The sequence below is a fragment of the Myxocyprinus asiaticus genome, chromosome 35, assembly GCF_019703515.2.
Source record: "Myxocyprinus asiaticus isolate MX2 ecotype Aquarium Trade chromosome 35, UBuf_Myxa_2, whole genome shotgun sequence".
Lineage (NCBI taxonomy): Eukaryota > Metazoa > Chordata > Actinopteri > Cypriniformes > Catostomidae > Myxocyprinus > Myxocyprinus asiaticus.
The window spans coordinates 15,763,348-15,787,352 of NC_059378.1; the positions used below are offsets into that span (position 1 = coordinate 15,763,348).

Here is a 24,005-nt window from a genome sequence, read left to right on the forward strand (position 1 = left end):
CTAAAGAAATACTTTTTTTTTTCAAGGAATATATAAATCACAAGAATGTCATTATATTATACACTTTAACAATAATTTTTATTGTTTTGTTAAAACAACTTTGTTTCCATCCATTTTAATTGTACAAAATAATTTGTCTTTTCTACATGATTTTATGAGTTATCAGAGTTAAACTAAATTTCCTTATTCATTAATTCAATTCAAAGTGGTTGAAAATGTGCAGTGAACTTACCACTGCAGCAATTAAAGGAATAGTCCACCATAATGTCGCTCCAAACCATTTAATGACAAAACACAAAAGGTGAATTTTTTTAAGTTTTAAAGTGAAGACAAAAGGACATCATATCTCCATTAAAATATCTTTGTTTGTGTTCTGCGGATGAAATAATTAGTAATTCATACTGTATTTTTGGTCAGCTTTCTCAAATAAGAAAGTGTAAGGTTTAAATGTACTGTTTAAGAATACACAAGGGTTAGAATGATGAGAGGATTATAATTTTTTTGGTGAACTATACCTTTAAGTTTTCATTTTTAGTGGGTTGGTACATGATTCAGCAGATATATGATTTGGAGGACTCTTAACAGTGTCAAACAGACTTATATTTTGTGTGATTGAGTGATCAGTTAAATGGTATTAACACCTCAGGTGATCACAAAAAAATATATATTATATCTGGAATTTAGTGACCATGAAGAAAAGATGGCGACATCCAGGTTGCACACTTCCAGTGGTGTATGTGCCAGCTTAGCAACTACCATTGTGATGAATGAGGATGCTATCTCTCTCCATGTATTTTAGACCTCCTTGGCCAAGAGGATGATGAAGCCACAACTAATGCCGTCATAATAGACCAGAGCTGTACAACCGGAACACTTGTACATGTTTTCCTGTCATCAAACATCACCAGGCAGTGGCATATTCCAGCTACGCCCCGTAATTAGCACACAATCAAGCCCCCCACACACGAGACATGATCGTTCATGACCTCATTTGAGTAGAAGAGCAATTATCTGCCACTTAAAGTAAAGTGCTAAATTACACCCACTTTAACTGACGATTTGGTGGAGGGCATTTCATGGATCACTGTTGCACTGGGGGTGTCATTAAAATACGTTGCCCGCTGTTAAACGGAAGAGCCAGTCACAGATGATATCTCATCAGAGGCTGGCGAAAGGCTCTTTTGTAGCATCTAGGTAGCATGATTCATGGTGTGACGCAGGAGGGGCAGTCCACGCACCATAAAACCCTAACTCATAAATGATAACTGCCCAAATTATAGATAAGCATGGACACTCCGAACAGGGATAATTCATCACAGCATGTGATTGATGGGCTGGAATTTGACCACTGATGAGACAGGGTTGAGAATTACTGTCAGCCAGCTTAGTGACCAGAGGCTGGGGGCAATCTTGTTGCTTGATGAATGGCCTGCTGTGATTATACAAAGCATCACAGTGGAATGCAGCCTGGCTGCAAAACTTTAAGACTTCTGTAGTGCAAGTGAATGAGTGAAAGGAGGAGGTTGAGGTTAAATTAAAAAGAAAAGGTCACAGAACAACAAACCACCATCTTAATGAGGTCAGCAATGTTTTAGAAAGATTAATGCTTTCTTTTCTCATGTACTGTAGTCTCAGCCTCAGACGGAATGGCCACAGTCATTTCACTGGCCATTTGATGCATGCTGCACACAAAACCGACAATAAAACATCTGAAAATCAGTAGTTCCAATCTGGTGTGCATTTCCCAAAAGCATTGTTAGGCAACTATGGTCTCAAGGTCCATCGTTACCAACATAGTTCAACGATTTGGTGTTTCTCAAAACCATAGTTCAAACAAACATTCGCAAACAGCATCACAAAGTTGCATGTTTCGAACTACAGCTCTCCACCTGTGGTTAGAAGCATAGTTCCTTATTAGTTTGCTGTGTGGACATCATTTGACATTGCTGAGGCTTTTATATCTTTTATACTATTTATATTTTTCATTCTATCAAGACTTTGACCATGTTTACATGCACTTAAAAAAAAATGCTTATTCTGGGATTTTGCGAAAAGCAGCGTTCTGAAACGTCATGTAAGCGCGAATGCAGCTATTTAAGGGATTAAAGGTTGTTAAGAGAAAGTGCTTTAACACATGGCTTTTGTCAGACAACACAGTTTATATGTCCTTTTTAATGCATAAGTGAAGTTCTTCAAGAGTGCGCATGTGCTCAAATGCGTCGGGGGAATCCCCAAGTCTGGTGTAAAGGGAAACCCCTATTGCAGTGCAATGTATTTGTTGCATTTACACAGTGCATGCAACTTTTGAGTCTTCAGCAGCTTTTGCACATTAAACAGCTTTCTGGAGTACGTGTAAATGAGCTATTATGATTTAATATCTGCAGAAGTTATTACTCCATCCCCTCAAGTTTGCCAATGATTTAGTCTATAATGTTTTTTTTTGCTAATTTCTTCTGATATTCTACTTCTTCTACTATTTCAGATAAATTCAAAACGACTAGTGGTTGGTCAATTTTCATGTCAGTTAGATAAAGTGGGTAGTTTCTGTCTAATTGGGCAGTTCTTGACTAGAATAAGCTGTAATGTAGACCATACGTTATGCCGAAAGAAGTGTAAAAACAGTAACCTGTTTGTACCAACTTTTACTTTATCACTGGCTGAAACTGGATATTTATCAAGAGAGAACTGAGATTCTCTTTAGCAAAAAAGGCTCAAAGGAGTATAAAGCCAAGCACACACTATACATGACTTGCAGTCGGTTTCCTTTGACTCACAGTCTTGTTTTCTGTCGTGGCGGTGTGCACACTACAAGACTGATCGCAGACTGGGTGTATCAACTACACAACAATTTGTCCTTGACACTGTGTACACCTGGTATTAAGATGCGTTTTTGGGTAATCCGATCACAAGTGTATGAACAAGACACATGGCAGTTACATCTGGTCGTTTCTTTTGACAACTTGTGTTTGGATTTCGAGGGAAGAGTCTCTGAGTTCATGAGGACATACATCAGTCATTACGACTGTTCATTACTGAATGATAATAAAGTGCAAACAAGTAAAAGAAGCGAAGGAAAGTGTTAAAAACGGTGCACAGTTTCTCTTAATTATATGCAAACATGACTTTTAGAGCAGATGACTATTTATTTTAGTGCAGTACTTGTAACTGAGCTTCTTTTATGAATGCTTCTCATATCTGTGTCCCTGCATGATGATATCAGACACATTTAAAGTTGTATATGTACATGCATTTGCTTTTTAAACATTCCGATCGTGCGGTTATTTTCCTTATTTGCAAAGTTTAATCTCTTTGGTGGTGCTCTGCTGCTGCAGCACTATGAGCCTAATGTCCAAATCTCTAAACAGTTTGGACCCTATTACAGCTGTTTTTAGTGTCGTCCCATTTCAAAAATGCATCTTAAAACTACGATAATGAAATTAATTCACAAACTCGTGCAGTTTATTTGTAATAAAGTCAATAAACATGAAAGAATGGCTCGCGCCTGTTTTTGCAACTGTTTTTCTCAGCATGTCGCAGGAGTGCGCACACTACAAGACCGTTCGGCTTGAGATCTGAGACTTCTTGTCGCAGAAAAGTCACCGACTCAAAACATCAAAGGAGACGAGCTTGAGTTGTGTAGTGTACACTAGGCTATAGGAACACTTTCTGCTGCCCCATGAGGTTGGTGTTAACATGTCACCATCTCAATCACTGCATACATCACAGAGCTCTTGTCCTAAAGGAAAACACATCTAGCGAAAAACTTCTGCTGTTGTAGCCTTTTCGCCTCAAAATTCGATTTGAATTTCGTGCCCATGTGCAACTTTTCTGCAAACGCATTACAGGATTGCTACTGGTGAATACATTTCAAGTCTTTTTCGATTGAGAATTGTTGAACATTGTTTGCAAACACGTGTAAACCATGATAAATGCATGAATAATATGTTTATGATCTGTATTTACCGTACTTTGATGTAGTTTACGTAATGGTTTGTGCTGTTCACTGCTTGTGTAATGTTGTGGGCATATTGCACATATCTAATGTTTTATCGTGTTCACTTTGATCAAATGCTATTGTGTGAGGTATAGTCTATATTCTAATGCTAATATTAGGAATGGGTTGCAATTGAAAGTAGCATATGTAATTCATCAGCAATAAACTCTAAAGCAAAGGCAAAATACACATTTTACAAAATTGAGTTATGACTGAAATCGGGTCTCTTGGATTATGACCTGTCTTGTGTCAGATGGGTTTGGCTCAACTATGCTCATATTCCAACAAACAGAGTATGACAATTGGCTGGACAATTAAAAGCCATTTTTGTTTCTGTGTTGGCATAGTTACTATTTTTGACTTTTGTAATGCAGTATAGTCACACCGTTTCCTTCCATCACCATTAGATGCTCAAATGTGTTACTAGAGTATATAGGGAATATAGAGAAATAGCCACATGATATCAAAAAAAAACATGTTCTTTGCAAGTTCCGTACTACCATTATTCTTAAAATTCGATTTTATTTAATTGTATCTATGCTTTTTATATGCATTTGTTTATAGATAATAAAAGTTTTATTTTTTTAAATATCAATATAATGAATAACAATATAAATATTTTAACAAATAAAAGCAACATAACCATAACAGCTACTAAACAGCATTCATAACATACAATTACATTGCATTTGTGGTAAACAAAAGCCCACAATGCACACATTTCATAGATTATAAACCAATTACAAGGACAAAATACACAATTTACAATACATAACAATGGAAATTTGACCATAACTAACATTTGCTTATTTTATTTCACAGTTCTCAGTAATGCTTCAGTGTGTGGTACTCAACATGGGCTAACACAAAAGGGAGTGTTGCACAGCTCTCATGTACTCAGTGAGTACCTTACTACTTTACTACTCTGCTTTCTCTTTGGTCATTTTTCAGGTGATCATGGTCTTTCTCATCCTATTTGCCCCCCTGTACCACAGGCCCTGTAACATGGCTGGGAGAATGTGGGACTGGTATACCAGTATCCTTCCTCACATTACATCAGACATAGAGATCCCAAGCCCCTCATAATGGTGAATGTCTGTGGTGGATCTGATATAAATAATCATGTCTTGTACATACTCAGTGTGCATGTCACACACACATAATAATAATGTGAAATTGGTTTCTTTTTGCAGGTATAAACTGATGAAATGCCAGTCTGCCCTTCCACTTTGTCACTGATTCATCCATGGAGAGGAACAAAAACATGCTGAAAGGAGTGTTATTCACTTGTAAGTTGTAAATGTCCTGAGTCTGCACGATGTGAAGTACTATGTTACTTGGCTCTGCTTCATCAAGAGGCATAATAAATGACATACTGAATAATGATGAAAGGTTAGTTTTATTACAGTTATTGTTAAACAAAAGACACAAATTTCATACACCATAGTAATTTTAAGAACTACTTACAAATATAATAAAAAAAAACAAAAAAAAAAAACAATATACATACACTATATTGCCAAAAGTATTCGCTCATCTGCCTTTAGACGCATATGAACTTACGTGACATCCCATTCTTAATCCATAGGGTTTAATATGACGTCGGCCCACCCTTTGCAGCTATAACAGCTTCAACTCTTCTGGGAAGGCTTTCCACAAGGTTTAGGAGTGTGTTTATGGGAATTTTTGACCATTCTTCCAGAAGCGCATTTGTGAGGTCAGACACTGATGTTGGACGAGAAGGCCTGGCTCGCAGTCTTCGCTCTAATTCATCCCAAAGGTGCTCTATCGGGTTGAGGTCAGGACTCTGTGCAGGCCAAGTTCTTCCACACCAAACTCGCTCATCCATGTCTTTATGGACCTTGCTTTGTGCACTGGTGCGCAGTCATGTTGGAACAGGAAGGGGCTATCCCCAAACTATTCCCACAAAGTTGGGAGCATGGAATTGTCCAAAATCTCTTGGTATGCTGAAGCATTCAGAGTTCCTTTCACTGGAACTAAGGGGCCAAGCCCAGCTCCTGAAAAACAACCCCACACCATAATCCCCCTCCACCAAACTTCACAGTTGGCACAATGCAGTCAGACAAGTACCGTTCTCCTGGCAACCGCCAAACCCAGACTCGTCCATCAGATTGCCAGATGGAGAAGCGTGATTAGTCACTCCAGAGAACGCGTCTCCACTGCTCTAGAGTCCAGTGGCGGCGTGCTTTACACCACTGCATCCGACGCTTTGCATTGCACTTGGTGATGTATGGCTTGGATGCAGCTGCTCGGCCATGGAAACCCATTCCATGAAGCTCTCTACGCACTGTTCTTGAGCTAATCTGAAGGCCACATGAACTTTGGAGGTCTGTAGCGATTGACTCTGCAGAAAGTTGGCGACCTCTGCGCACTATGCGCCGCAGCACCCGCTGACCCCGCTCTGTCATTTTACGTGGCCTACCACTTCGTGGCTGAGTTGCTGTCATTCCCAATCACTTCCACTTTGTTATAATACCACTGACAGTTGACTGTGGAATATTTAGTAGCGAGGAAATTTCACGACTGGACGTGTTGCACAGGTGGCATCCTATCACAGTACCGCGCTGGAATTCACTGAGCTCCTGAGAGCGGCCCATTCTTTCACAAATGTTTGTAGAAGCAGTCTGCATGCCTAGGTGCTTCATTTTATACACCTGTGGCCATGGAAGTGATTGGAACACCTGAATTCAATTATTTGTATGGGTGAGCGAATACTTTTGGCAATATAGTGTATAATAATATTTACTAAGCAGTATGAAATAACATTACATATTAACTATAAAGAACATTTAAACAACCTTTTACAGGTTCAATAATGTTTGAGTGTGTGGTACTCCTCAAAGCATGGTGTAACACACAAGGGAGTGTTGCACGGCACACATATGTATTTTTTTATATGTATATGTATCTTCTTTGTCTTCCGTGTGCTGGAGACGGATCTTGCAGTGCCGCCTGGTCCTGCAACCCTGGGAAGTGGTTTGAGTAACTTCAGAGGGGAAATGCCTGGGTGTCTGAGGCAGGACGGCCCCTGAACTGTGCTCCTCAAGCAGCCCTCTCATCAGGCTGATCCTGAATTGCAGGGAATCAGTGGAGTGCCCTATCAATAGTAAGGGGCCAGTAAGGACATAACGATGGACCCAGAGATCCCAAGTACCTCATAGTGCTGGATGTCAGTGGTGGATCCAGTGTAACTAGTGAGTACATCGCACAAAACTACAATATAAGCTCAATTACATTAATCTCATTTACATTAGTCAGAACCCACTTTGCCAGCTTTCCTTTCACTCCAGGTGGTGTATTCTCCAGCTGTTCTGCGGAATAGCGGTTTGTTTCCTGATCTCTTCAGCATTAGACCTTTGTGGGAGATGCAGGTGGGGTCTGACTTTGAGGTCCAGGAGGGGTAAAATTGCTGGTAACCCTCCAGCAGGAAGAGCTTACCTCCTCCACCTCCTTTGGTGTGGTGTGTGCAGGCGATGAAGCAGTAGCTGAGACTTCTTCAGAATTAAAAAAATATATATATTTCTCTGATCTCATCTGTTAATTGTTTTCTTTTAAAAGCAGACCTCTTTTTCTGTGGCAATCATGTAAATAAAACTGTAAATGCAGTTAGTGAAATAATTAGTGTAAAATCTGTGACGAGCGCCAATGCGAATCTGAGGTGAAAGTGACATGCTGTGACACTTGTCACTGGGGGAAAGGGAAGACGACAAAGCATAAAAAAAGAAAAGAAAATGAAAACTAGATGTCAACCCTTTATTTTAGATTCTTCAAAACATCTTATTTACATAAAAAATTTGTTATTAGATTCTCAAATATGTCTAACGTGTGTTTATATAACTTTTATAATGATCGTATTATTATCGAGATAAATGTAATTATTGATAGGCTGTGACCATGGCCATGTTTGTTTACATTGCAATGCAGACTTCAGTGTCCAGAGCATGTCAACATAATATATGTTTCATGTGAATAAAACATTGCGTTTGAAAGGTGTTCGTTTTTCTCAGTTATTTGTGCTGCTGTCATATGATTTACGCTGTAAACTTGTATTCTAATTCCTCTGTGTTTTTTAGGATTCCTCCATCGGGAGGGTTAAACCCCAACCCTCTACTGATCAATTTTTAAATGATTTGCCATTTTGAGGAGGAATCCGCATTGCTGCTTGCAGCTATATTGCATACTGTATTTTTGGTCAGCTTTCTCAAATAAGAAAGTGTAATGTTTAAATGTAGTGTATACCTGCTAAAAGTTAATTTTATCAACTTTAAGGCACACACTAGCATAGACAGTAGTTAGCCTCAAACAGACATGGACTAAAAGCCACAAAACTCCAATTTTTATTTCACAGGGTCTTTAAAATGATTTGACATCTGATATGTATATTACTAAACATGTTTTTCCTCAGTTTTAATATTTTCTCTCTACCTTTCCTCCAAGACATTTCAATGCACCTTTTTTATTAAAGTTCTGCATTTGCTGCTGAAGAGTGAGGTGTCACTCACAGATCAGAGTCTGTTCATTAGAGGTGACGTTCTCCTCTCCTCCTTTCATAAGTGGAATGAAGGACCATGCAATGTCTCTCACACATACACACACTCTCTCATTCTTAGAAAACCGCTCATCAGAAACCATTAGTATTTCATAATCATCGTTCATTATGTCCACAGTGTCACATCTTCCCAAATTTTATTCATTTCAGTCCTTCATATCTCCTTCACAGATTAATAAGGCAATACTTTTATAGGCATAATTAACAATATAAATAACAGAGCAATTAAAATTTTTTTGAATTTGTGTAAAATATAAGAATATTAAATGGATCCTTGCTGTTGCATAAGAAAAACGATACAGATAGAGTATGTGCATCAGGGTTGGGGAAAAATTCAGAATTTAAGAATTGGCTCAATTTAAATTCATGAGTTGGAATTTTAATTGAATTGGCCAGACACAACATGATACTGAATTGGAATTTAAATTGGAATCACAGAAAGAGGAAATTACTTTCTAAGAAATTCACACAACAGGAGGTTCTTTTATTAGTCTGCACAACAACATGGGTAAACAGCTGACTTCTTAGGTGTTCTGTTTTGAGTTTTTTTTTTTTTTTCATCTGTTAAGCCTGCTTCATGTTGTTTGGCTCCATTTTGTAGACTTTGGGGTAAATTAAAGCATTCTGGTAAATGAAATGCTCTTGCACTATCGTCCATAATTATATATATTATATATATTATAATATAATATAATATATTATATTATTATATATATATTATAATTATATATTGTTTAATATATATATATATATATATATATATATATATATATATATATATATATATTAAATAAAAATTTCTATAGGTGGCATTTCAAACACTGATTATTAATATAATATGTTTCTGCAAATACCCAATGTGTTGTGTGTTTGATATCATATTTATTGTAATTCATACTAAAAAAACATTATTTAAAGCCTCACTTGCAGCAGTTATTTAAATGTTTATTTTTTTCATTCCACTTTAATTCTTCTTCCTTTGATTCAAATTCTGAATCCCATTTGCCAACTCAATTTAAATTCAGAAGCTGAATTATAATATAAAAGGCATTCTCAATTCAGTTGTAAATGGCGCAAAATCCTCATGTGCATATCTTTGAGAAAAGAAATATCAGTGTATAGTGAAGAAAGGCTTTTTGAAACTGTAACAGATTGGAAGCTCTTATTAGCAGATAAAGGCCAATTATAATTAAAGCCTTTAACACTGGCAGTCTGCAATCTCCATTCACGAGAGAAATGGCATGATGGATGGGGAAAAAAGCTCATTAATCTTACAAAACAATTATAAATAAGTCAGCGCAAAAACAAAGCCATGTGAAAGTATAATTTATTATCCAAATCAAAACAGATTTATCTGTTTTGCACAATCAAGGAAAATACTGCTGAATAAAATCCATCCATTATCTGTCACTTACCGTTATGACCAACAGGATTCCTTTGAGGAGTGTCAGCAGAGACATTATTGGCTGAATGATAACCTGGGCCAGGAGAATACCCAATGAGAGCGTCCACGTAAACGCAGGGATCAAGTAGACATGACTGCAAAAGCAAAAATCAGAAAAACATTCATCTTGTCACCCATTGTTTTCAATTATAGCTTCAGTAACACCAAATAATACAAAACACCACCTCTCTAAATTAAAGACTGCAGCGAGAGGATATGACAACAGCACAATACAATTTTAAGACAAGTATTCTTTACAATTTACATTCAAAACCTAGACTTATTCTCTCTAAATCACATTCTGAATGAGGAGAGGCAGATTTTTCCTCTCTAGAGGAAACAACAGGGGGCAGGTAATTGTTTTGAAGTGTCTGTCTCTATCTGATAAGAACGCTGTCAGATTGAGTGCACGGTAATACAGTGAACTTCACAAAAGCTTTCACTGCTTGAACTGCAAAAATATTCTGAGAAGACTAACACTGTCAAGAATTACACATGATCACACAGAAACTCGAAGTCACGGGACAGGGACATGGGTAGTTGACATGCAGTGTGACATGCTACATGCCATCTAAAACTTTTTTAAAAAGCATATTTCTAATTCTTTTTAATTATGCATGCAGCTTTCATGACCTCTTTTTGAGCGACTACATATTTTTAAAGAAATGGTGACCAGTTATAGCAGTGGCTCTCAACCAGAGGGCCAGGACCCACTAGGAGGCCTCAACAACTTCCAAGGGGGCCTCAAGATGTCTGGAAATTATTTAAAATAAGTTATATTGAAATATGATAACTTCATTTAAATGCTGAAATTATTTAAAGTCATGATGTAGTTCTACAACATATAAACCAAAAGTTCCTGAAACATTTGGAATCAAGAAATTAATCGGTTTTATAGGACCTAAAATATACACTTTCAGTTTTACACATACCGTTTTAATGCTGAAGTGTGTAATTGCTGTGCCAGTAGCTTCACCAAACAGAATTGTGAAAATAATGATTGTTTTTAAAATGGTTTCCCTAACACTCCTCCTGTCTGCTATCTTTTTGTTTGGCAAAAAGATAATCCTACCCCAAAATCCTCACTGGTTGAGCCAAACTATGTCGGACTGATCAGGATGCTCAAACAAACAAATACATTTTTTTATAGTATCACAGAACCAGAGATACTTGTCAGAGAAATCAACCTTCAAATGGAATATTTACAGTGTAGTTGTCTATGCATATTAAGCTGGGATAGGTGAACTTTTATTTTATTTTTTTAAATATTTTTTTATTTATTTAAAAAACTACACATTTCAGCATTAACCTAAAATCTTCATGTTGGTAAAAAATAAAATAAAAATAATAATAAAAAGTCCACTGACATGATAATCAACTGCCAAGACACGCAAATACACACAGATTAAGACAAGGTGACTTTGAGTGACTAATACATAGGTGAAAATATTATCACATTGGTACACTGTAAAAATGTAATGCAAAAAGAATGTAAAAATGCTATAGTAAAAAAAAAAAAAAGAAGTTAATTGTTTAACAATCAGTTAACATAAAATATACAGTAAAATATTATATTATATTTAACAAGACAATATAAGTAATTTTATCTGATTTTTTATGTAAAATTTATAATTTTACTGTATAATTAATGATAATAATGTCTTTTATGTTTAACAAGAGAAAACATATTATATAACATATCAAAACATACAGTAAACTATTGGTAAAAAACAATAATGGGGTGTTCCCAGAAGTCCCTGCGTGACCCATCACATTTTATTATATTTTATGGGAATAGTTATGTTTCTTATTTTTTATATCAGTTATGTACATTGGGGTGTTCTGTGTTATATTTTATGCAGTTTAGTTAATGTTTATTACATTATTTAAGTATCACTGATGGTATTTTGTGTTTGGGTGAGTAACACTGTGCACTGTCTCTACATGTGTATAAATTATTGCTCCTGGAAGGGCCACTCTTGATGAACTTTAAGTCATCATCTGGACTTTTGTCATTACTACGGTGATTAACAATACATTTTAAAGTGAAAAGCAGACTTTTATAGTTCCATTATACTTTATATTATTATATAATTTAATGACATAAAGTGAACCGTAAAATATACGGGCATCAAAATGACAGTCCGTAAAGCCTGAAACATGGTCACCATATTTGACCATAAATGTATTTTTTTTTTTTTTTTTTTTTTTACAGTGTATCTGTTAAATAATATTCTAACATTCTTATCTATGTTAATGGACAGAGATCAAATTCTAATGTCACAAAGCAAACTTTTTTATTAACTTGATTCAGATAAACCACCATATCCCAACAATAAATATGGGATTTTATAATGGATTAAGAGAATGCCGAATACTCTACCAGGGCTTAAATAACCTATTGATTTGTGCTTGCAGGATCACTTTACCCACTCTCTCTCTCTCTCTCTCTCTCACCTCCTTTGGTCTGCCTATGATGTGTTCTTAATGAAGCGTTCAGTTATCGATGTGGTGCAGGTTGCCTTGAGTGAATAATTTTCATGTTAAGTATTTACTTGGTAGACGCAATATAAATGACCTTTGTGGCGATAAGTGCAATTACAAAGAAATTCTGAAGGGAACAGAAGATGCAAGAAGTTAAAATTTTCTGCAGATCAAAATCCATTCCTATATTATCTTGTACGCCTGTTAATATTATGGAAAACTATGTGCAGGCAAGTGGAAGTTTAATTAAATAAATATGTTTAATATGATTAAGAATACTGACTAGAACAGAAAAGCACACTTTGGTAAAATTAGAAAAGTCTTTTATTTCAAAATACATAATAAAAAAGATTGAGGAAATTCACTGAGAATGAATTGTGCCCACTGTTAGTGAGGTATATTTGCGCAAGCTGTCTGAACTGTTTTAGTTCATGATTTACTAAAATAATTAGGCAAATTGCAGTGAATTTTGTGAATAAGGCAAAATCTGTAATAAGCCAAATTTACATAGAAAGGATGTGTGTTTGTGCCGAAAAGTATGACAAGTAAAAAAAGTAAACAGGTATTTGTGCTGAAATACAGTATGTAAAAATGTGCCTGTGTTTCGTAAATTCACAAACTGATCTCACAGTGAATTCAGCGACAGTAGGTCAAAAGTTATTCAGCTGAACTCGGTCTGTGCTTACCGAAATTCGAAACACTGTCCCCAGTGGCCAAAGCAGGAATTGTTGTTGAACGTATAGGCATGTGAGATCCAGTTTCCAAGTGAAATGTAGACAGAGGGGTGTCAAAAGTGAGTTGTAAAGCGAGATGTTTTTAGTTATAAATTATGTAATACATTGACAGTAGCGCATGTTTTATTAACTCTTCCTCCAACCCTAAACCTAATCATCAGCGAAGTAAAAATCTTAGAGCGAAAATGCAACCTCTGAATCACTCTTGTCATTGTGAAAACGACTACTTCCTATTTTGAAAGCAGGACGAGAACCCGTTTCTCTGATGCTGCTGACGTAACGCGCTATCAGTCACGCAATAAAAATAAATACATTTAACTGATGCAAAAATGTTTGATGGGAGATGATGCTTGTCACTAACTCGACAGACTGGGTTGATTTCAGGGTACTGGAACATTAGGTAACAACCTGTTGATTTCCTATGTGATAATGTTGGAATTGCCCCCCCCCCCCCCAAATTTGTAGTATCTGCAGACACAAAAATCCTTAGTGAATCGAATGCAATCTGAGATACCAATCAGTCAGAACTTCCCTTTTGATGAGTTGTCGACTTGAGTTAGCCTTGCAGTTTAAATAACGGCTACAAAGGAATTCACCTCAGAAAAATGTGTCAATGAATATCCAACTCTTTATTTATTTATAATAATTCTAACATATTGATAATGCCCTGTGATATTTAAGATTCAAGCTTCTGCCTTCACTGGCTGATCAAATCTATTTTCATCCATTTGTCACCTTTGCCGGCACATGGTTCTCTGAAAAAAGCTAAACTTTTGAATCGATACACCTCATCTCTCTATGATGTTTTTTTTTAACTTCATTACCACGTTTACTTGGGTGGATTTGGCACTGAGGTGCCCCTAAAGGATTGTGGGGATGGATTCACCTTATGGTGCGAGCCTAAAAGCTGCTAATGGGAGGGAGAATGTACGAACGAAAGAGATGGAGTGATGGTATCCTGTCCCAGATGGGAGTGCTGATAACACACATTTGTCTGTGACACCCCACTCCCACTCCTTGCATGCTGTGACACCCACCTCACCATCCCAACATCCTGAGCTGAGACATGAACCATGACTCCTTTTGATGGTCTGAAATATAGCTGCTCCATCTCCCCAAAGTTAAGTGCAAGAACTATTTGGCCCATAATTATTATATTTAAAAAAATAAATACAAAATAAATAAAAATAAAAATAAACCAGTTGGTTTGGTGTAATCCTATAAGGTCTTAAAGAGATAGTTCACCCAAAAATGAAAATTCCCTAATCATTTACTCACCCTCACATTATTCCAAACCCGTATGACTTACTTTTTTAGGTGGAACACAAAGAGATGCTGAAGAATGTACCATTAAGAAGTGCATTCAACTTGAGCACTATTTTCCAAGTCAAATCAATTCTGAGGCCTTACAGCGATACTGTGGCTCTCAAATCAAAAAAGTCACCAATGACTTCTAAGACGTCTGGTCACGAGACAGGTGAGAATCATAGGGGTGTCATCACACCATTTTTGTAGTCCATTTCAGAGTTTTGGCAGAAGGTTACAGTGGTTTGGGACTCATGAGGGTGAGTAAATGATGACAGAATTTTCATTTTTGGGTGAATTACACCTTTAAGCATTTAAACTATCTAGACTAAACAAACTGAGCTTTATCTTCATGTATTTGCCAATATAAACTCTGTTCTCATGACTTCTTTAAAAAGTTCACCTTGAGCATGATCACTGTAAAGCCTAAACTTTTATCCTGATGATATTCTTTCTCAAAGTGCCAGTAGGTTATTTAACTTTAAATATGGTGATTCATTATTTTTGTATGGGGGTGTTGAAAGTAATAGGTTTAGAAATATACAAGATAAATTGATTTCCTTCTTCACATAAAGCACTGAATGATAATCCTTTTTCCTACTGAAATTGACTCGAGTGGGTGTTTTTGAAAGAGTGTAGTGCGTTTTAATTAAAATGAAAAATGGTTAGGTTAAAAGGTTCAAGTAGCTCAAGGGCAAAGAATACAGCTACTGTCTGAATGCAAGAATCACATCATATCTGCAAAATTAGGCTTTGGATAGATGGTGGTTTGTATCCCATAAATGCTTGTTTACAGCACCATTTTAAGTGATTAATTGTACTGTCATTAAAACTAAATCAAAATGTTGTTCGAATAAATATATCAAAAATATAAAAATGACAGAGGCATTAGAAATTAAAAGTGCAACTAAACAGGAAAAAAAAAAAAAAAAAAAAAAACATAGCAAAACTCAAGCAGGTAGCAATTATAGCCATTCCTTAATTGAATTTTGACACCGTATGCTGCATTTGGAGAGGATCCCATGTCTGCTTATTCAATTTTTCATGTTTACTTCCTGTTCTCCAACTGAATACTAATGCACACATGAGGTTTCTCAGACCTTTTCAGGCACTGAGTGAATAAGAGAGCAGTATTAATGCTTCAATAATCAAACAACAAAAAGATTTTTTCAAGGTTAAAATACTTTCACCTCGTCCAGCTTAATACGAAGAATCCGCTATTAGCAAGCCAACTATTAGTATTCGTATGTTGATTCCCCCCAAAATTTAAACACTGTGGCTCTGTGGTGCTTTCAAAACATGTACTTTTTGTTTGAGAATCCCAACCAACTCAACACAGCAACATTGGCTCAACCAATGGTGTGAGTTAAGGGTGGGACTATCTGTTTTTTCAACCAATAGAAGATGGGGGGAGTGTTCAGAAAACCTGTTTGAAAACTGGTATTAGTTTTGCTATTTCGTTTGGTGATGCTTTAACTAGCAATCTATCTCTTTTACAACCTTTCAGAGTAGTGGTTCAATACTATTTAGGTGACACAGTATCCAGTTTGTACTGTGTTGTGTCTCAATATGTCCCCAATAATTTCCTGCAAAAAACTGAAGAATCTAAAACTTTTACCAGGCAAAACAACAAGGCGAAACTGTGCCAAAAGATGGTGACTACATACTGTATATTCAACAACTTTCCAGTTATCAAAAGTTGTTCTGTTTGGTCCTTTTACAATACATCACAGAGAAAAAATGTGCCTGTAATTTTCGCAGAGAGAAGCGTTAGGAGATCAAAAAACCCACGGGCAAAATTTAATGAACGAATTTCCAGCCCCAATTGCATTTATCAGCATTCCCCATGATTTCAAGACAAGCACAGTGTATAAGTTCTGGGTTTAAAATGAAACATCTAGAGAATAAACAAAGTGATTGAATTGTTTTCTTTCTTTGAGATAACTGAAGCAGTAAGACAAACTGTTAATGAACGCCATTTTACTTCCGTAATCTGACTTATTTCCAAGGGAAACAGGATATTCAATGAGACACACACACACACGCATTGTTGTCTCTCTCATTTTTTTTTTTTTTTTTTATCTCAATGCAGTCCTTTCTCTCCCTTCCAACATGATCTAAAATTAACAGAATTCAGTATACCAGCTCACCTGGTATGAAAAAGTGCAGCGTAGGCCTCACTTCCTGCCAAGACGTAACTGACCCCGATAGACACACTGTTGAAGACACAGTTTGTTATCAGCACTCATTAGAATAATGACTGTCTCTATCACTGATATTCTTATTCATGAGGATCTTAGGCAGAGGGGAATAAAGCAGGAAACTCTTCACCTAGAGATCCAACTCAATGAAAGTGGACAAAGACGGATATTTAATCTTAACAAATTAAAAATCTGTAGCATGTTTTAATAAGGTTTTATGCTGTATGTTAACATAAGTGCATTAGGTATTATGAAGTAATACTATTGATGTATTACTTGATAATACATCTAAAAATGTATTAATATATGTAGAAATATAAATTCACCAAGATCAATAAATACTGTAAAAGTATTGTTCATTGTTAATGTTAACTATTGTGTTAACTAGTGTTAATGTTTACAATTTTATTATAAAGTGTCACCAAAAATATACCCCATTTTTTTCAGGTATCCTACAAATTCTGTTCAACATGTTGGAACTTTGAGTGTTTTATGTATCAGATACAGTGATCAGATCTAATAGTTAGATGAAGAGTGTGAGAGAGAGAGAGTGAAAGAGAGACCTTGACTTTTATCAACATACAGGACAATGCTGTGTGAATCTGTAGTTATTTGACTGGTAAGACATCGGAATATGTCATGCAAGCACATTGATCAAGTGTTGAGCCTCTTGAACACAATAAAGAGAGAATCAATTGGATATGTGTTAGCCAAACCTGTGTAAATGCTGATAACAATGCCTCTTTCCATTCAGTTGCATGAGCAAGCATGCAGAGTAGTGCAACAAATGATTCCCTGTTAAGTGTCAAAGCCTTTTCTCAGTAAATGACCACTGATGCCCTTATTTTCCACAGTAATTCTGGACCCTATATTAAGTTTTGTGATATCAAAGGACACAGGTGTACCAGACTTAATGCATACAGGGGCAGAACAAATCAATTTTGCTTGAAAACCTATCCAAAATGTTTTATTTATTCTTGTTAAAACACAGTTGAAAGCCTTTCAAGAGTACTAGAAAATTTTAGGGCAAAAGTAAAGAAATAGATTAAAAAAAATACTGGGGAACAGGGAGAAGCTAATTTTGTTTTACATCTAGCCCCGTATTCACAAAACATCTTAAGGCTAACAGTAGCTCCTAACACGGAAATTTGGGAGCAACTCTTAAAAATTAGGGGCATGTCACTCCTAATTTTAGGACTCGTAAAATGTTAATCTAAGAGTATTTCATGAAGTATTTTAACGCTAAAAGTAGTTTCTAAACCCACGACCAGTGTGGATAACGTTACTTTTAAAAGTAACTCATTAGAATATTGCATTACTCCTTAAAAAAGTAACTCAATTAATTAAAAAGTTACTTTTTATGGAAAGTAAAGCGTTGTTACTTTTGCATTACTTTTGCATTACTTTTTCTCACCGCCACTCTCTTTTCTCTGTGCATTCAATACAAATACAAGAGATATGTAGAGACATTACAGGTCATGTTAGCTACTGTACAATACTCATGTCAAAACAACATACTAAACAAACCGATATTTAGAAATTCTACAATCAGTAGGTCTTCATGTCATATTTATAATAAAGACTTAATAACTGGAATATGCATGATTTGTTTTTCCATCGACATGGAAGCCAACATGAATAATTAAGAATAACCACTGTCTTACCTAAAGCAGCAAAGTCCAACACTTGAAACTGCATCATACATGTCATCATGTGCTGTCAATGAGTCAACTTGAGATGTTTTTCAGAAGTCAGGATAAAATTGTGGGGAATGCCAACCTAACATGTTCAAGGAATAAGTATGATGAATAAATGAATATTTTTCACTTAAGTCATCTCAGTGCACGCTTGTTTTGAGTTGATCCACTGTGTGTACAGACACCACTGGTTGATCGCATACAACTGCAAACGCTCATGTTGATACAACTTGAATGGAATAGTTTTTAATGCTACCAAAATGTCTTCAAAACTTTGTTTCACGAATCAAATTACTTGTTTATTACTGAATAAAATGTTGAATATTTTAAGAAATTAAGACATTTTGTCTGCTTACGCAAACCATGTAGTACGTTGCTCGCAGCTGCTGATCCAGAGTCAGCTTTTCTCATCCCATTCTCCCAGTTAAAATGAGCTGCAACACGGAGCAGTTTGGCTGCATAAGTCAGTGAATTAAGCAAGTATTTCACTCTGTATATCATGCCGTGGCCAGTGGAAGGCTAGTCTTATAATCACTCTGCCTAAACGCAATTACAGATTTGTTTTAATGCAGCATTTCACTCAACCAAATGTTGAATGTTAAATGCTTTAACACAGAGCAGTTCGGATGCAAAATGATCCTAGAGAAGTAGTTACGAGCAGCTTTAAAACAAAGCAATTCAGATGCACAAACAGTCAGCGATCATTCCACGTTGTATTTAACTGTATAATCATGCTGTGGCCATGGGAAGACTTCTCCCGGCTTATGCCTGTGCTATATTATACCACGAAAATGTGTGTTTACACACTTTTAAATGCAGTCTACATGAATCAATCACGAGAATCAAATTATCACTTACCCAAATGTAAAATTTTTGACAAAATGTTGCCTTATGAGAACACATTTCTTAACTCTTGCTGTGATTGTCATGACAATGGCAAAGTTTATGATGGCTGCTCATTTAAGCTCCAGTGCACAAAAACATCCACCACTGCAAATGATGTAGTACAACTGGATTCTACTGAAGCGTATATATAATAATATATAATAATTTCGTAGCAGTTTTGCGAACAGGTTTTAAGAAAAAACTCTAGCTAGGAACTCTTTGGAGAACTAGTGGTAAGATAAAAATCTTTGTGAATACGGGCCCAGGTAATTAATAACCCTGCATTTAAAGATGAACAGATGGTACAGAATCCAGTTGACCAATAATTCATTATTCTGCACCATTATTCTACAGGTCAGAGGATTTCAAACTTTTTGATACAAATGACCCCCAAATATGAAATTGCACTTGCGGGGACCCCCCTTCCTAAAACATAAATAAAATGTATAAAAACAACAATTTTACTGTGAGAAAAACAGTAACTGTGATTTTATAAATAAAATACATTTGTAATACATTTTTCAAAATTTTCCACGACCCCCTAGAGGTTCTCAGACCCCAGTTTCAGTGGTATAAAGTAACGAAGTACAAATACATCATTACTGTACTTAAGTAGCTTTTTTTCTTTTTTCTTTTTTTTTTTTTTAACTTTCTTGAGTATTTAAATTTGTTGCAACTTTTACTTCGCTAAATTGTTTAGCCAAACAAATATTTTTTACTCTGATACAGACCCCCTCGTTACTTGTTACCTGGATTAAAAAAAGTTTGTTTCATTATATGCAAAAGGAGAGCAAAGAGCATCTTATAAACAGAGTGTGGTGTGTTTGACTGACAGCAGCCAGCACGAGCACACAGACACTCAGCACATGCACTCATGCAGTCTGTGTCAGAACCAGCGAGGTGCGCTGAACTAAACCAGAGACTAAACTTTGACTAAACACGCTTCAAACGCACAGATAAGATGTAATTTATCCTAGCTGTGTACAAACCTGAAGGTCTAAATGTACAGTATTCATCAGTGTTTATAAGCCACAGAATCAGAGGAACACAGAAACAATGGAAGTCTCTTCTAAGATGCTGTGGAATAATTACAGTAGAAGTTAGTTTTTTTACCACATTTTTGAACGATGATGAATGGAAAACTGTGTGTTGCATGCTTTTGGTTCTTTCTACAGGACTGGTAGCACCGAATGTTGACTCAATTTGGTGCGCTGTTTATTGGCTGCTTTGAAACTCTCACAAGCATGTCTGCATAAAAAGCTCTTATTTGTTGCTGAATATTTAGTTAAATGCTGCTGTTCACCACTGTTTTCGATTAATTTATTTACATGAATGTGTTTACACTTATTTACACTGGTGTGTCTGTTCAAATGCTGTTTAACACTAATAATTATATTTTGATACTAATGTAAAACTTTAGTGTATTTAGGCCCTATTGTTAATAGTTTGTAATGTGGTAACTATTTTTTAGCTTCAACCTAAAATTGCTTAAAAGGGACAGAATAAGTAAATATGTTTAATTTATATATAATACAATTATTGATAGTATTGCTTGAATTAGTTATTTCTGTTAACTAAGATGCTTTCAACATAGAGATTATAGCACATGCTAATTTGAATCTCAGGCCCCTAGATAGGCTTTTTTCCCTAGAAAAAATAATAATAATAATTAACAAAAGTAAAACCAGTATTTGAAAATTGAAAAGAAAATATTAACTATAAAAGTTCATATGTACTGTATCCAATATTACCTGTATGAGACTCAATTATATGGCTTTAAAAATAACAACATGAATGGGTCGCATTTATAAGATGAACGGATTTGAATTTGTAGAACTTTTACTTTTTGATACTTAAGTATTTTTAAAACAAAGTACTTTTTACTTTTTCTTAAATAGTATTTTAATGGATAACTTTAACTTTTACTTAAGTAATCAATTGTGTGGTATCTGTACTTTTAATAAAGTATGGAAATTGAGTACTACTGAAAATCCCTGCCATAGGTAAAATAGAACTGACATTTCACACATAAATAACACTTCATGACAGTCTAGAGACAACAGCAGTGATTAAAAAACCTACTTATCGCTCAGATCCAGCGAGGGTATTTGCACCTATTACTCCTCAGCAGACAGAGCAGAGTCATGCTCTAAACAGCATTCCCGGGCCTGATGACTTCATTAAAAATTTTTGTTTATCAAAAATTAAACAAGCCAAAAAGAAGGGGTCCATTGAAATTTTAGTGGAGCTCTGTTCTGATAAGTTTATGAGAGTCTTCTTAATAGAATCGGCTTCATAGCGAACCCTGAAATGAAAACATCAACCTGAGAATGGCTGAGGTCACATGGCCCTGGCTTATAGGTTGTCCAGGGACCAAGCAGAAAAAAGATTGTACAACTGCATCATAATTGGGCTGCATTATTGTGTTTAGGTTGTTGTTTTCAAGCAGAATAGTTCAGCCGTTAATAGAAACATCTATCATTGTTATTAAGAAATAATAATAGAAAGAAAAACAGGAAGGCAATGAGAAAGACATATTGATGAACAATACCTTGTATAATAATGTAATTTGGCAAGTGCAGAGTACAAACAATTTTTGATGTTATAAGACATGTTCTCCCCCGCAGCTGAATGAATAAACAAGTATTTTACGTTTGATAACAAGAGATTTACTGCTTTTTTATCTTTCTGTCTATAAATATTCATATTTTGCTTTATCTTATGTATCCATCCATCATGTACAGTAGTTCTACAGTACAGTACATCTCTACAGAAGATATGTGCAGTGGCCCTAAAAATATTTAGACTTTTAGAAATGTATGAATTTAACTGCATTTGAAACTAAATATTAAACTAAGTGGATGTGTGAAGTTCCCCTCAAGTTCACACAGGTGTCCTAGCAGAGTAACCACAGGTGTAGTTCATAATATTAACTGTAAAAATGTTCAGCAAACTTGAAAACCAAATACTTTTTTTTTTCCTCTTATTTTGAAGAACATATTGTTTTTTTTGTTTTTTTCATTTGAAACATAATATTTTTTTTTTTTTTTTTTTGCGAGAAATGTTTAGCTTGAAAAGTGTGTTTGTGCTATCAGTCTTTAAAATTAATGCCACTTGGTGTGGCATTAGTGTACAAATACATTTAAGGGCCACTATAAGTATTTGCATTTAAGATTGGTACACATACATTTGTATATATACAGTATATATATATATATATATATATATATATATATATATATATATATATATATATATATAGGATCTTGTTTGATCATGTGTCATGTGCCATGATCAAACAAGACACTATCATTTTACAAATAAAGAGCCAAAAAAAAAAAAAAAAAATGATTTGAAAAATACATGCTGTTGCTTTTCCTCAAGCTCCATATTTATGAATTTATGATCTTGTCCATTTACCTCAGGGCACAAAAATAGCTTTTGACTCTTAGCCAGTTCACACATAATATGAGCTCACAAGACCAAAATCATAATGGAACAAAGTCTGCAATGAGTATATGTATGAGTACAATATGTACAGTAAGTTGTTGAATTACAACTGCCAGCATTCACGCTATATATGACATTTCTGAATGCCATCTAGTGTTTCAAGGCCATAAGTTGTGTATAGTCAATTCACAGTGCTCCTATGCAACTGGATGGTGTCTAACATTGCATGCCCCATTTGCATTGCAAGTCACATGGCTTTGGAACAACATTATGATAAGTGAATTATGACAGAGTTTTTTAAATATACTTTTTAAGTTTAGTTTTCCCAGTAAAAAACTCCTTGCTGATAAACTATATAACCTGAATGAACTGCAAGTTGCTTTATATAAAAGCATCTGCCAAATACATATTTTTAATGTAAAATGCAATGCATGAATTTCTATGCTGGTCCAGGATGGTTTGGTGCTGGACTAGCATGACCTTTCTGTCAAAACTGGTTGACCAAAGAGGTTGTGCTGGTAAAGCTTGTAAGCAGCCTGGCAGGGACACCAGCTAACCAAAATATCATGCCAGGGATTCATTTTTTGGTGTTTTGCAGGGCTTTTAAGTAACGGTACTAAATAAGAGGGACTCACAATTGAAAGAGGAGAACAAAGTTGAAGGCACGGCTGGTGTGCTTGCCCAGGAACAGAACTCCCAGCATGTGCAGATTTGGCTGGAGCTCCTCCTCTTGCCTCTGTGCTGTGGCATCCCTCTGCAGAAGACCCATATCTACAGTGAGAAACACAGAGGAACATGTTTTAGCACTGCACATCCGTGAGCCAGAACGTATGGGCTTTTGTCAGGCCCCGTGTCTGCAAAAGATGAGAGGAACCATCCTTCATCCCCTCTGATGTGACACACATCACACCATGATGCAAAGTTCTGCCATAACGCCACCACACAATGCCATTGTATGACTTTCATGTGAGAAATAATGAATTGGAGGAGAGATAAATGTGAGAAACAGGGAAGAAAGAGGAGAGAGATGAATCTGGACAGAGATAAGAGAAGAGTGCAGCAGTGACGAAGCAAATCAGCAGAAAAAAATAATATGCATCCACACATCAGGCCACAACACAGCAGGCTGCTGGGCATAGAAACACTCTGAGACATAAACTTCAACATCACTCACACACAGTAGTTATCATATATCACTCCCTTTGTAAGGCAGCTTTTTTTGTATGCTGGTATACAACAGT

General features: G+C 35.8%; 1 protein-coding gene across 2 annotated transcripts in view; it reads right to left on the reverse strand.

Moving 5' to 3' along the window:
* Positions 1 to 24,005, reverse strand: part of si:ch211-51h4.2 (uncharacterized) — a 156,435-nt gene that overhangs the window by 90,603 nt on the left and 41,827 nt on the right. Inside the window, exons 6-8 of one of the 2 annotated variants that reach the window (XM_051672422.1) lie at positions 23,400 to 23,535; positions 16,682 to 16,747; positions 9,980 to 10,103 (exon numbers count right to left, since the gene is read on the reverse strand). In XM_051672422.1, coding sequence (XP_051528382.1) covers positions 9,980 to 10,103; positions 16,682 to 16,747; positions 23,400 to 23,535 — 326 coding nt within the window. The remainder of the gene's footprint in view (positions 1 to 9,979; positions 10,104 to 16,681; positions 16,748 to 23,399; positions 23,536 to 24,005) is intronic. The other variant, XM_051672423.1, reaches the window with a different exon arrangement.